General features: G+C 43.7%; 1 protein-coding gene across 2 annotated transcripts in view; it reads left to right on the top strand.

The window, feature by feature from the left end:
• Positions 1-9,936: 9,936 nt before the first annotated feature.
• LOC128758186 (chemokine-like protein TAFA-5) overlaps positions 9,937-15,030 on the top strand; it is a 129,096-nt gene continuing 124,002 nt past the window's right edge. The window contains exon 1 of one of the 2 annotated variants that reach the window (XM_053864085.1): positions 9,937-10,533. In XM_053864085.1, coding sequence (XP_053720060.1) covers positions 10,440-10,533 — 94 coding nt within the window. In that variant the 5' untranslated portion in view covers positions 9,937-10,439. The remainder of the gene's footprint in view (positions 10,534-15,030) is intronic. The other variant, XR_008414454.1, reaches the window with a different exon arrangement.

Below are 15,030 nucleotides of genomic sequence, written 5' to 3'. Positions count from 1 at the left end.
TCATAGACGTAAAAGTGACTCACGCCATCTGCTTTTCAACATGTAAGTTATGTGTAGCAGTGAAACCATGTGATCCCACACCAACTCCAATCTGGCTACGATGTCTCGTGTTCATCTTTTCATACATTAAATCTACTCCTCCCTCCTGATTTCCTTTTCATATATATTTTTTTTTATTCACAAGGGGAAATTTTGAATTCAGAGGTAGCCAATTGTATTTTTGCGTCTCCCTGGAGAACGAGCTTCACTTGTTTGAGTGTGCACGTGAAAGCATGTGACCGTGTGTCGGCTCAGCCGAATAGTCTGTGGGTGTCATATTTACTTTCATTAAGACAATTACGTAGTCATTTATACAAGACTTGTGTCTTTATTTTGTCAAAACTGATGACTGAATTATTGATTTCATATAGAGTCGGTGCAGTTCAATAGTTCCCCTCCCAGCACAGTTCCAGCACAGTTCCAGCTGACTCCCAGCACGTGTCCAGGCACGTGATGGTTAGTGGTTTCTATGTCTTTGTCTCCTCAGTCGGTATATTTCAAACCGTTCAATAACCACTCATCTAACTTTTCACGCACCTGTTCTTTTAAGTTAAGCGTGTGTAGCGGTCTCTTTCTAATTTGTTGCAATGTTTTCCCTCAGCTGACAATTTTATTCATCCAAGAGGAGTTTGTTGGTGTTTTCAGTGCACCAGGTTTACAGATTCTGACATCCAAGTTCAGATCCAGGACGAGTGTTTGAAAAAAGCTCCTTGATAGTTCCAGCATAAGTCCGCGCCTCCGACTGCTGGGTGCGAGACTCGCAGTTCCTCCTCCTCACAGATAAAAACTCCATCCTTCAAGACAATATTTAGCAGCGGTTAAAAGTTCTGTGAAGTATGTGAGCGGCTCTCTTTACAGTGAGTGGCGTGTTGTCAATCCCATGATTCTTTCCGGGTCACACGAACACACTTTGTGACATCAAGCCTCTGGATCTTGTACAGTAGGAGTAACATCTCATGCAGACATATTTTCAGAAGTAAAATACTCAGAAATGACCCTGTTGATAACTGTTAATCCATGGGATACCATTCATGGTCCCCTTTCTCCGAATTTTCGGGATTTCAAATAAAATCCACGCACCCCCCCACACCCGTATAACTACAAGGTGATTATGAAAACAGGCTGTTCCTGTCCTCCCAAATCCTCTCAAACTCACTATCTTGTTTCTGAGTGTCTGTCAGCAGGTGTAGTGCAGCGACTGATGTTTACTGCTGTGTTTTGGGAGGCGAGTGAGATCATCTCTGCCGCATTGTTTCCACGGCGGGTATTTTTCACAGTAATGTCTCCAGAGCTCGCCGGCCAGCGCGAGTCTGGCCGCTGAAAAGCCATTTGGGGGTATTGTGGACTGAAAGAGGGGGCTGCGAACGCCAGAGTAGATTATGGAGCGATTCCCTTGTGCTTCTCCTCTGCCTCTTCACATAACGCACACCGCTGCCTGTTTGTGTGTATCACTCGATGCCACACACCCACATCTCCAGAGTTTCTGTACGAACAAACTCTGCAAACAGACGACTCACATTCTCTAAGGTCGGGGTTGCTGATTTGAAAGACTTTAATGGAGGTGAAATCAAATCAGCTGCTTCCTGAATTGACTTGCTGTTTTATTCTTCTATTTTTATCTTTTAAAAGCATTTCAGAGAGGTGAGCTGTGCCACCGGTTCCCATGGTAACCATGCAGAAACCACGAAAATGAGCATTTCTTTCTCTGACTTCTGATCTGTGACAGCGTCCGGACAAAACAGCAGACCAAACCTGCTTTTTGACTGATTGAAAACGTACAGTAGCTCCATTGTAAAATGCTCCAGCAAATAGGATCTGAACAGACCAGATAACAGTTGGAATGTTGATACGATGTTTGCAATACTACTTCTAAATTCTTTACGTTTTTTTTTTTTTTCTGAATAAAAGGAACTATATGCAACAAAACATTGTACAAAAAGTTTGTGCTTGATAAAGATAAATTAATAAATAAATGTTGTTGTAAATAAAGTACTTACTAACAGTAACTAAGAAAGTAATTGGTTAAAAAGTAACTGGCGAAGATGTGTTTGCCGATCAATAGTGTAACCACAGCAGGCTGTTTTATTTCAACAACATGTTGGACTGACTGAGTGAGTGATGCCAGTGCTGTGTGGTCTGTGGCTCCAGTTAGCAGAAGGCTATTCATTAGCACAGGTCACAGATCAGTTGCTGCTTGGTACATGGTATCACAGCGTAAATATCTGCTCAACAAATACAACAATTTTTGCAACATTATTCATTTGGTTGCCCACCTGTCCAAGCTCGAATACAGTTTCAAACCGCGACAATCCCAAAGTTGTTTCCATTTCAGAATAGCCTCGCCAGTGTTTATGCTCTCCTTTCTGGGCCGATGCTATTTTGCCCTCTGCCAGTTGTGTGTCTTCCTCTTCTTTGGCAACATTGCCCTATAAGGTCATTTACGTTGCATGGCTGTCAGAGTTGAAGTGACGGGAACACACCGAAATACCGAGAGGCAGCTAAACCCCACCCCCTTCCTCAAAATTGACTCCAGAGTAGGGCTGATCAGTTAATATATACATATATTTTCAATCTCAATTATGTATGTAGTGTGGCATCCTACAATTTTGAAAACATGCTCCCATTCTGACCTGATGCACTGCAAACGCCACACCACCCCCTGCTCCAGGAAAGTGTGTCCAGGGAAAATTGCACAGAGAGGCCAGCTACTGTACACAGACAGAGCCCCATATCTTAAAAAACAGTGTAACCAGCGTGAAGCAGCTCCGCAAAGCGCAGTGACAGCTTGACACTGTTTACTCGGAGTGAGGGATGCTGGTATTAGCCCCAGTGAAGTGTTGATGCAGCCAATGCTGGCATGGCTTTCAGCATTAGAATCTGGAACCTGTAGTTGCTCATGCAGGGTCCTGAGTAACAACTGTAAGATGGAGACGTCCTGAAAACCAGTGACTATTGGGACATGGTTTAGGACATAAGAACAATCACTCACGCCCAATCTTTGAATGTGGTGAATCAACAAAGTGCTCTTTGTCTGGCTACAAAACTTCTTTACGATACATGAGTGCTCTTTCCGCAAGGTAGTGACATCTTATTGAGAAGACTTCATGAAAAGATGACTAAAAATGCTTGCAATGTGAAACATCTTACACATCAAAACCACACTGATCCCACATCCTCTCCACCATGGCATAATATACAGTATACAGTAGACATTTTTGTGTCGTATGCTGACGAAAAAAGGCAGCCTTCAAAGTTATGGACTGAAGGAATGTTTTCCATCCGTAGCATTCCAGACGGGAGTGAGAAAAGAAAAAAAAAACATGTAACACCAGGGAGAGGTTCCTATTTATAACCCCTTATGTGGCTCTGCTCCTTAGTGATGGTACTATAGAAATCTGGCTAGTTCTAAACATGGAACAAATGGAGCGCCATTCCACAACTTATCCCAACCCCGACCTTTTTTCGGTCTGCAAATGCACCAATATGCGACGCTGAAGGCTGCCGTTTTTCGTCAGTGTAGGACGCACAAGGCAACTTTCCCAATGTGAATATGACACCATGGGAGTGAGGATGTGTTGCAACCCGAAACATGTGTCCACTCTTCTCCAAAGCCAAACCATCTGAACAACCTGGTGTTTCTAACTAGAAGCTAGAAGGAGCCACATGATGAATGTCATACATAGCTGTTAAACTATTGTTATTTATATTTTACACATTGTGTATTTTAATGGTGATTATCATTTCTGTCTTAGATGAACAGAAGTGTAGTTTTTGGCAACATCTATTAATATAGTTTCAAATAATGATAATACTACTACTAATAATACATGAAATATGAGACAAAATAAATGGAAAGTGGAAAATGATCTTCGGGGAATTTCTCATTTTTTCATGTGCAACGCTCAGACAATCCAATCATAATCCCTGTTTTCCTACTGTCATCTGTAAGGCACTCTGAGTAGAGCTGCAGCCTGTTCCAGTTAACCAGGGCAACCTTCGGTCAGCAATGAGCAAGCTAAAAGTCACTGACACTAATTTGTTGTGTCTTTAAAGAGGTTCGAGCTCAGTACAGTTGAGCTTCTTATCTTCCACTGTGTCTCAGCGGCGCCATCACTGCCACGTCTGGCCCCCGCAACTGCCAATTCCCTCCAAATCCCCAGAGTCGACAGTGTATTTTCATTCTGCTGGCCTCAGATCGTCCGATAGCGACGACACAAATCCATCTTTTTGGGGGGTTTAGTTTATATTTAGCTTCCAGTGGCCGGTCTCACATGGCTGCTCGAGCCTCCGTCGAGAGAATCCACAAAGCTGCCCCGAGGATTCAAACCTGTCAATTTGTGTTTTCAGCTTCTTTTTTTTCCACAAGAATACTGATTCCTGCCCTTCATGCTTCCCAGCGCTCCGGGGCATGAGGGGAAAGATAAAACACAGAGGGAGACAATCAGAGTTGGAGGAAGTAGTAGAGAGGGCCCAACTTTTGGAAGTGATACAGGGGCGGATTGTATCCATGAAGTAAAGGGGGAAAGGAGGATTGGCAGCGGATATGAAAGAGTGCGAGGCGGTGGCCGCCGGGGAGAAGAAGAGTGGGATGACACTGGCGTGGAGACATCAGGAAGCTGCAGGGGGGAAGAAGAAGCCGACCAGAAGCATTGGAGGGCAGAGGGCAGCGTGCAGGACTGGAACAGTGGGGGGGTGGTGGTCATAATGTTTGCTTCTCCTCCTCCAGGTCTTTCTCAAACACTATCCAATCCACGAAAACGCAGCCTGATCTCAGGAATCACGTCGGAAATGATTTTGCTTAGTCAGGATGAAAGGAGGTTTTATTTTCTCTTCAAGAGGCCGATGTGGATGAAAAGACGGCAAACGCTGCCTTTCGTGTTCCGCCGCAGGGACATCACTGGTTAATAAGACCCCGACACTCGTCTGCAGGCGTTGCACTGTTCGTTTACAGACGAGGAAATTAAGTGAAGCGTAGCTCCAAACTCATTTACATGGTAATTAATATATTTGTCCGGGAATCATGAAGATTCCTGAACTTGCTTCCGGGAGATTAGCTACCCAAGAGTGTGTGCGAGTTTGATTCTGTAACACTGTTGAGCGACAACACTTTTTATTCATCTATTGATTTAGATTCATTCATTCACATAAATAAACGACGAAGTGCATGTCCATTTTATTTTCTAGATAAGACTGAAATATTGCTTAACTTAACTTGAATATTTTTATCATGTAATGTATTTTTACTTTATGTTTTATTGATTTTTCTAACATTTTATTTTTTCTCCCAACAAACATGTATTGAACATTACGGCTCAGTGGCTAAAATTAAACCTATTATTATTATTGTATTTATATTTATTTAAATAAAGGCACCATCCCCAAAATGCTGGTCCTCTTTCAGTTGGAACTGGATGGATCAATTGGACTTAGACTTAGACTTAGACTTAGACTAGACTTTTCCCTTTGCGATGACTCCCTCCAGGAAATTTAAATTTCCAGCAGCAATAGAGGCAAGAAAGGGCATGCAGTCAGGAAGAGCATCACACAGAGAATAAAAAAATAAAAAATACTAATAACCTAAAAATAAAAATAAAATAAATAAAAAGTTAAAATTAAACTAGATTAAAATAGGTTATTGCACCAGAAAGACGGGTATTGCACATTGAACAAGTGTCCATTACTATGTAGTGTAGCGTACGCTACTACTTCTTCCCCCCAAGTGAGGAGTTGTAGAGTACGATGGCATGGTGTACAAAAGAGTTCTTGAGTCAGTGGCTGGCCACCTGTCAACAATAATATGAAATATTCTCGAATTCATCTCAGCTCTTACTGTGGTTCGGACCCCAAAGACCAAAGTTAAATGATAGAGAAACTAACCATTTGCTTGTACTGTACTTCCCACGTAATGCTGCGGGCACATTAAAATGTACATGGTTTGCTGTACCTTGAACATGTTTCTGCATCTGCTTAATATTCCGCTCAGCGAAGGCAACATCGAGTGATTGCGCTATTATTTGAATGCGACGTTTTGTGGCCCTGACCTGAGGTGGAGCCGGGGGATATGGAGTTGCAATATGGAACTATATTTTGGATAATTGCTGTGTGTCAGGCCAGACTGCAGTTGAGGAGTTCATCAATGATTAAACGTGTTTTCTTGACTCAGATCACCATTGAGGATACAAATGGAGTGATGAAAAGAAGGTAGCTCTTCAATAAAGGTGGATTATTGACGTTCTCCGTGGCAGCCAGATCTATACGAATAAATCAGCTGGACCTCAGAGGTTTGCCCGGCGATAGCTCAGCCGACTGCTCATCCATTTCAGCATCTTTGGAGTGCTTGTATTTATCATCGCAGAGACGAAAGCAACTAGCATTTCAGAAGAAAAAATAAATGGCATTTGCATGATTAAATGATCAGTATCTGGATGTCTGGATTAGTAAATGTAACCTATCATCAAGTATTTAATCTCTTGCTAAGGAGAGCCAAAGTTGTTGATCTTATCTCATAAGGGCCTCATGAACTACACGAACAGAAGCTTGTGAACACAGATGAGGTGTGAATGGAAGTAGAGAGATGTTCAGTTCTCCCAGGTCTGGAACTGTGGAACCTCAGGTTGTACTCTGGTGTCCAGAAGCAGTGGATATGTTGGAGCTAAATGAGAGTCCTTGTCAGCACGACTCGCCCGACCGAGGACTTATTCCAGGAGGAAGACTCCTTTGGATCATCCTGTATATTTCACCCATCTGAATCCCACAGGGAATGTCGACATCGGAGAGCTGACAAAAATGGACATCGGTTTGTTTAGTTGAGTAAGGAATGGTTACGTATGGATCGTAAAGCTCCAACAGAACCTAATGTTTCCTCATCTGTTTAGCATGATCTGCTAATATAAGACATGTGGCGCCAACCCACGGATGATATGTGGGAATAGAAGGATTCTGTGTTGGCTGTTTGACGATCATCCAGTCTCCAGCCCGCTCCTCTTCATTGGACCACCATGGACAGGCTTTGAACTTGAGCCTGCTTCTCAGTGGTTTAAAGTCCTCTCTTTGGTCGCCTCCCGCTCTCTGACTGTCACGGATTAAGATGAAGCGTGAAAACCAAAGACGCCTCTTTTTTCCCCCTTAAAAACTGCAAGACAATGGTTGAAAGAGAGACGGGGAGACGCTAAGGCAGACTTTAAACTCTGGCTGTGCAAGACAACACATCAGACTGACAGTAATGTTTCTCATTTTTGCCTCCGCTGAGCAACAATATCAGTGTGGAAATGGAATACAGATAAGTGTGATGTTTTATTTGCTTTTATACAGCAGCAAATTATGAGAAAGGCTCAATGGTAAATCAAGTTAGACGTTGTTACAGCCTCTGCTGAGGCTTGTGTGACTCCACAATGTCATCTCCTAGATTTCCTCTTTTACTATAAGGGTGACCACCATTTGTGTTTCTTTTTTGATACTGGTTCAAAGCGACGACACTTCAAGTCATTGTTCATGTTTACATCATCCATCATCTTTTACTTGTCCCAAGCTGGGTCAAGGGAGCGACCCAGAATCTGTTCATGTGGTGGAATACATCGAGCGCCCCTAAAGTCTGAGATCGTGGTTCCCAATAGATGAGAGTAAAAAGTTGAGTTCATTTATTAGATGAGTTCCTTCCCAAGGTCTTGCTCATAAAGGGGAAGGTGGACTCTGGGAAGGGCAGATGGATCAGTACATCATCCTCTGTCATGGGAAGAAAGAGCCGAGCCAATAGATAAATCTCTCTGTTTACCAGTGGATCTGCGCTCCTGATGCTGCCGCACCCATGAAGATATGAGCAGATTTATCCATGATCAGCTTGTGTAGGTCAACACCTAAAGCTTGTGACATAGGTTTGGAGAGTTGAATATTTCTGATCATATAAGAAAGTTCTGGAGTAGAAGCTTTGAAATCTGCAGAAAAAGAAAAACTCGAGCTTGACTTGTGTACCACTGTACAACTGAAGGTCTGTGGCTCTCTCCCACCCTGCTTGCGCTGTGAGTAGTGTGTGTAGAAGAAGCCCCACTGTCGTTGACCCCCCATCCCTCAGCACTCCACGGTAGGTCTGCTACCACTCACAGAGGCCCTCAGGACCCTGTCGCTCCACACAGAATACCAAATTTGATCGCATAGTTCAGAATGAAGTTTTTCCCATTTTTATGAGTCCCGCTTTTTTATTTTAAAGTATTCATTTTGATGATTCATTTTATATATATTCTGAATCCAGCAACAGTTCTGAACGATTCAACCTGACGATCCCCACCTGCTTTTCTTTAAACATTTAAACTCCACAGATATTTGTCAAGCTCTATTTCAGCCGCAGCCTTTCCGCCACATGTGGTCTTTTTTCATGTTGAGAATAAAATAAAAAAAATAACGATACTTCACAGCCCAAAATAAAATGAAATAAAAAGCTGCTGCTGATTGTGTGCGACATAGAAGCCTTTGAAGGCATCTCCTGCTCCGAAATAGCAGCACCTTCTAGATCTAGCCAGCTTTATTCTGCTTGCTCTGAACAGAGCGGGGAACATATGTAGGCCACGGCTTGTTTAAACCGACGCTGTCTGTGTGAGAGATACGTGTTTGATTACAAGGTTTACATTTAAACAGATTGCGAATTTCTTCATTTGCTCATGTGAGCGGCAGGTTTCTGTCTTAAACACAACAATGACGCGCTGCTATTGGACTTTTGAAGTTGTCGCATTAAACAATTAGTGCTGGTTTTAAAGGATCGCTGGGAACAACTGTGTCTTTTTTTTAATGTCCTGTCTAGTTTACGGTCGGGTTTACAAGGTGACCAATCTGGTGCACATTATTACTGAGGGATTTAACAAGCCGTAGTAAAGCCATCATGTGGTCACTGATTATTATGTCAGACAGGGATTGTTTTGCACACAAACAAATAGTTCCAAAGCAAATAAATTGTGACACCATGACCTCCTGCCTTGTGAAAGTATTAACAGGAAAACTGCCATGGCGAAAGCTGTTTATATCTTTATATAGTAACTTTATAAAGTTTTATTTTATACAGATAAGTGAAATGCCATTCAACTCTGTATACCTCTGAGTTTAAGATACTGCGGAAATGACTCAGATATGCAGTATAGCGTTGCTTGTTTACACTGTATCAAAGAAAGTTGCAGGGAAATGATCGGCGCTACGACCACAAGGAACCCGCAGCAACTACGATTCTGTCCCTGGTGCTGAAGTCAACGAGGCGCTGTCCAGGGTCCTGAATCCGTTCCTTTTGCGGTAGCGAACATGTCTCGCTTTGCCGCACGTGTCACCTGGTGATATAGGCGATGCAGACTAACGTTTACTGATTTATGAAATCACCGTCTTACAATAGATGTTACTACACGTGAAACATTTACAGGATGTCCACAAAATGATGAACCTTGTGTTTGATGGACCTTCATATCTCTCTCTCTCTCTCTCTCTCTGTATATATATATATATATATATATATATATATATATATATATATATATATATATATATATATATATATATATATATATATATATATATATAATTATTATTATTATTATTATTATTGGGAAATCTCTCACAGCTTGATCTTTCAGTGGCGCTGAGGAAGCATTCATCGTATTTATGAAGCTGGTTGCTTTGTTAAACAAATGATCCGAGCTTACTTGTTAGCATTTCGCTTTTAAAGTGCATTTGCATTTATTAGTTGAATTCAACCCCACGCGCACCCTGGCGGCAAATAAACGCATGCCTTTCTACGGTTTTAATTGGCTTGTCGTGTTGGCGGCTCATAGGAAGTCAGCGCTAAATGATTATTGATGCAGAGATCGATAAGAATCAGCCAAAACAATATCTGAAACCAATATACACGCTGTTATAATAGTGAAATGTGATTTCTAAAGTGCAGCCACATGATTGTGACGCAAGATCGATTAACACTTAGAGAGAGAGAGAGAGAAAAAAAAAACAAAATCACCGGGAGACGCACCACTTTCCTGCCGCTTGTCTCTTCCTCTGTATCCCTTCATCTTCCTCCCTCCATCCTGCTCCTTCTCTCTCTCTTTCTCACCAGAATTTTCTGCGGACTCGGACTGTATTCTTCCCCCTCTCACATCCCAGACTGCGGGCTCCGCCGCCGGGAAGGACCCAGGAACAGGTGCCGCTGCGGTATAAATGATTGAAGACTTTCTAACTGCGAGTCGTCCTCTTGTCACTGGCGGGAAGACTGAGCCAACTTGTTTCAAACTGGGAGGAAAATGTGACCTTCTCTTTTGCGCACCTGCTGTTTTTCTCTCGGAAGGAATAACCGCGGAGATATGAGCCCAGGTGGATTGTGACACTCTTTTTGTTATTTTGTTTTGCAAAACGCTGAACCTTGGAGGTGGTTTTAAATGGCAAGACGCAAAGAGTTGAGTCGCTGGCCGAGAATGTCGTCAACTTTGTGGGCTGTGGTTCTTCTGGCGGCGCTGCTGATTCTCTACTGCGGTAAGTGGCCGGAGAACTGGTGCGCAGTGGGCGAGCGCGTCGGTTTCCCGGGATTGTATCGACAGCTGCGGCGGGAATCGATCGCAGCTCGTTGTCGACGTGCCGTTATGTTTTTGCTCTTTTCTTTTCCTCACTTATGTGTCGCGGTGGGAAGCGCTTGCTCCCGCGAGCCTGCTGCGCGCTTGGACGCACGGGCTCGCGCGTCTGCGTACTGGAGTCAGAACAGTTATGTGTTTTCCTACACGCACTCGTGCCCCACAATACATGTATGCACGCGCACGCGCACGCGTTTCCACACACTGGCTCTTGTCATCAAGTTTTCACGCGCACACGCGTATGTGTACACGAGGGAGGAAAGAAAATCTGGAGCCACCATGGACTCTCTCAAGCACAATGTGGCTCACGCATGACTATATAACGGTTTCAGTGGCGCAAAAACACATGTATTTTGCCCACTATATGCACGCTGATGCACAAATACGCACACTCCCAATCATTTGTACACACCCACTCTCAACTGCCTGCTTTCACACACGCACACACACACCAACATCAGTTGATTTAACACATACATTAGCATATATCACACATTGGCATAAAATGCACACATTGGCACTGACTCACACACTTGCTGTGCACCCCCCACACACACCCAAGGGAAGGACTCCGTATCAGGGGACATACACACTCACTGGCTCCATCGCTCATTATAACACAAACGCCTTGGCTTGGTACCAACACACGCTCAGTGGCTGACTGACACACACCTCTCACACACACCGTATACAAGTGCACACAACTGAACACATTCCTTGCTTGGACATACACACATTGTGACACGGAGCACACAGTTTATTGGCAAGCACACGTTGGTACGGATTACTCATGCATACATGAACACGTCTGTGTTTCTGTCTTAGACAGAACTGTCATTGGTACAATGCTTTCCTGGCTATTCACCCTTAACTCAACCATCCAAGATAAGTGGCTAAACTAAACTTTACTCTAAAGCACGCTACAACCCAATAATCGTCATCCAGTAGTTTAGTTTTATATAGTTCTAACCCTCAAAATGAAGTTTAAACAAGTGAGGACTGGCCAAAATGTCCTCAGGTCAGAAAAATTTAGTGAATCTGTTGGTTCTCGCAAAGATAGAAGTACAGGGACACACGCACACAGACACACACTGGTTTGTCGCACCGTCTTTGTGGGGTCTGCTCAATGACAACAATCATGAACTTAACCGTCCCAAACAAATGGCTGAACCAGGATTCTTCACTAAGCATAAACTCAATTATACTGACCTTGTGGTTTTGAAGACTTGTGGGGTCTGGAAAAAGGGCCCCACAAAGACAGAAGGGAACCGCATTATTTCCCCAAAACTGGTCCTCGCAGTGATAGATATGCTTAAGCACACACATAGACACACAATGACTCACATACATGCACACCCTTGTTGGTCTTCCCATCTTAGTGAGGACCATCATTGACATAGACTGACAAACATTGACATAACCTCTCCAGCGTCTCCCCCTAAACCTAACCATCTAAAACAAACTTAACCTTTACTCTGAACCAAACAAAAACCCAGTTATAGCTATTTTGTAGTTTTAACCCTCAAAATGAGGCTTGACAAAGGGAGGACCAGCCAAAATGTAAAACTCACACAGGTTCTCACAAAGATAGAAGTACAAAAACAAACACACACACACCAGCGGCCCAGCAGTGAACTGATACACAAAGGTATATTCTTGCACGCACTGACTCACTAACACACGCACACACACCAACACCACCTACGGTTTTCTCCAGACACACACTTATCTTCATGTCTTAATGAGGACCATCGTTGACATGTTTCCCCAGCCACTCACCCTTAACCTTACCAACCTTAACCAAACTAGAACCTAAATATAATCCAACCTATTTGCTTTGAGGTTGAAACCCTCAAAATAAGAGTTAAAGAAGTGAGGACCGTCTTCACTCTGTTGGTGAAAAACTGGTCGTGGTTGTCACAGAGACAGAAGTGCAGCAGCACACATGCACACACTGCGGGTGTCTGGAGAATAAGCGTCTTGCTCAATAGTCCTCTGGAATTGATCTCTGGTGTTAACAGCTTGTTGTGCTGAGTGGTGACTCCACTTTGGTCGGAGGGAAGTTCAGTATCCCACAGACCTAATTATTGTGTCGCCGTCTAATTCAGTGTGCGCCGGCCGTTTAATAGACTCGGTGAGCTCGGCTGTCTCGCCGAAGGAGCCGGGGCTGGAACCCGCGTCACGTCGCTCCCTGACGTTGGAGCAGGCCGACCTGCCGCGGCTGGTAATTCAGCCTTATTAGGGAAATGTATTCAACGCACACTCTCTCTCTGGCTGCTCTTTTCATTTCTTGTTTCCTGGCACCTTCTGCTTCTCAAAAATCAGAGTCACATTCGCAGCAGAAATCCAGCTGGCACGGCGAGTTGCTGCAGCAGCAGCGGCGGCGGCGACGGCGATAAGCCCATTAGACCAGCCGGCTATTTCATTAGCCCTGAGCTAATGATTAATATAATCATCTTGTCTTTCAGCGCATTTGCCATGCTGGGAAATTAACAGATTCATTACATGATCCTTTCTTGCAGCCTCCTCCTGGTGATGATCCCCCTACAGCCCCGTTCCTCCTCAGACACACACCTCGGGTTCATCTTCTCATGAGGTTACTTTATAGCCACTTCTTCTTTTATGGCGCCTTCGGTCGTGTCGATTGATCCCGCGCGCCGATCAATGTTGGTTCAGTCAGCGCTCTTCGACTCCCCCTCAAGACCTAAACCTTCCCCCGCCTGCCCTGTCTAAACTTAAATTTCAAAGGTGTTCCTCTTTCAAAGGTTTTTCTTTTGGTTGTTGCACAGCTGAAAAAGACATATTTTGGCTGACAGCGTTACCCATGTGACCACACTCTCCACTCATCCATTTTCTGGTTTTAACTTTCATTTTTTAAGGGCGTTTTTTTTTTCCTCTAGGACCCTTTGAAACAACCCCCCTCATCATGTTTTGTCCTACTGTTCATTTTCATCCCCTCACGGTTTATCTGCACTTGCCATTTCCTCTTATGTTTTTTATTTTGGCAGACAGGTCCAGTGGTGGAGGTCTGAGCTGACCGCTGCATGTTACAGAGGTCTCGGCTGTGTCAGCACTTTTTAATGACCCTCCTCCGTTCTAACCTCCCCTTTCCTGTCCGCCTCCTCTTCCTCCACTTTTTAAAATTCACTGTTAAAGAAGGCAAGGTTATATTTCATTTACAGCCCCTGTATCTTTTTACGACCTCTCTGGTGAGCGTGTTATTTGTATTTCCACAGTCCTTCATTGAGTTGTGAAAGCCGTTGAAGACTTTTTGTACTGCTCTGCTCGGCTTTTTATTGACTACAATAGATGATTTAGGAATTTATTTGAAGGTATTTTAATAGTGTGCTTGTGTAGAACTCCGGTTGCTGGTGGTGCTCAACAGATGTCCAAATGATGTATCTTAAATTGGTGTTGCTTGGGAACTTAGCGCCATTCGCTAAGTTCTGTTTTTTGAGGTTTTTTTTTTTTTTCAGGTTACAAGCTTTTCAGCCAGTATGAGGGGGATCAAAACGTTCTGAGCCTTGCACATTTGTTTCCCAGCAGGATAGTGCAATGCACCACACCTGATGCCTGTTAATGTCTTAGCTACTGAATCTATGTAGGATCAGAGTGGTGGCTGCTGTTTTTCAGTCTCAGCACTCACACCAGGCCACACCAGCTGAGTTGCGATGGCAGCTCTAGCGTGCACGAGTGTGTCTACAAAGTCATCCCTCACCAACCCTGCTGCCCAGACCTTGACTCCAGCGACTTCCAGCACTTTCCAAGACTCAAAATAGCCAGAGATTTGAAGATGATAATGAGGTGCTTGCTACTGTTCTTTCGGTGACCAAGACACCAGTCATTAATGACTTACAAACAATGTGGAACAAGTGCACGGAGTTGGTAAGGAACTACAGTATGTCCAAATATCACTCTCTGTGTAAGGCTCAAAACTTGCCAATATCCCCTGGCAGCAATAAAAGTCATTAAAATGTTATGACCTGCTTAAAACAACTCTCATACAACAACACATAACTCTGCCAAGTCACTCATTATTATTATTATTGCCCCCACATTTTCAGTTCATTCATTTTTTTAAGCATTTTAAATATCATTAAATGAAGTGAGACTCATTCGGACAGCAGGTGGCAGTCATGCTGCAGAGCCCCTGTAACACACTGTGAAGAAGAGCCAATGATCTGCCTCGAATGATGATGCATTTGTAAATCCAGGAAAGCATGCAGTGCACTCAATAATAGAAATGTTCTCATAGCAATGTTCTTTTCTATAGCTGTTTGTACCGAAGGCAATTTGGCATAGCAGTGTTGAGCAGTCATTGGGGATAAGTGGGGGGCCATGGGGGCGAAGATGTGGCGGGAGCTGTGTGATTATGGCTCTGACTCATACGGTGGTTGTCACC

This window comes from Synchiropus splendidus, chromosome 4, assembly GCF_027744825.2.
Source record: "Synchiropus splendidus isolate RoL2022-P1 chromosome 4, RoL_Sspl_1.0, whole genome shotgun sequence".
NCBI lineage: Eukaryota > Metazoa > Chordata > Actinopteri > Syngnathiformes > Callionymidae > Synchiropus > Synchiropus splendidus.
The sequence above is the reverse complement of the archived record's forward strand: the minus strand, read 5'-3'. Positions and strand labels throughout refer to the sequence as shown.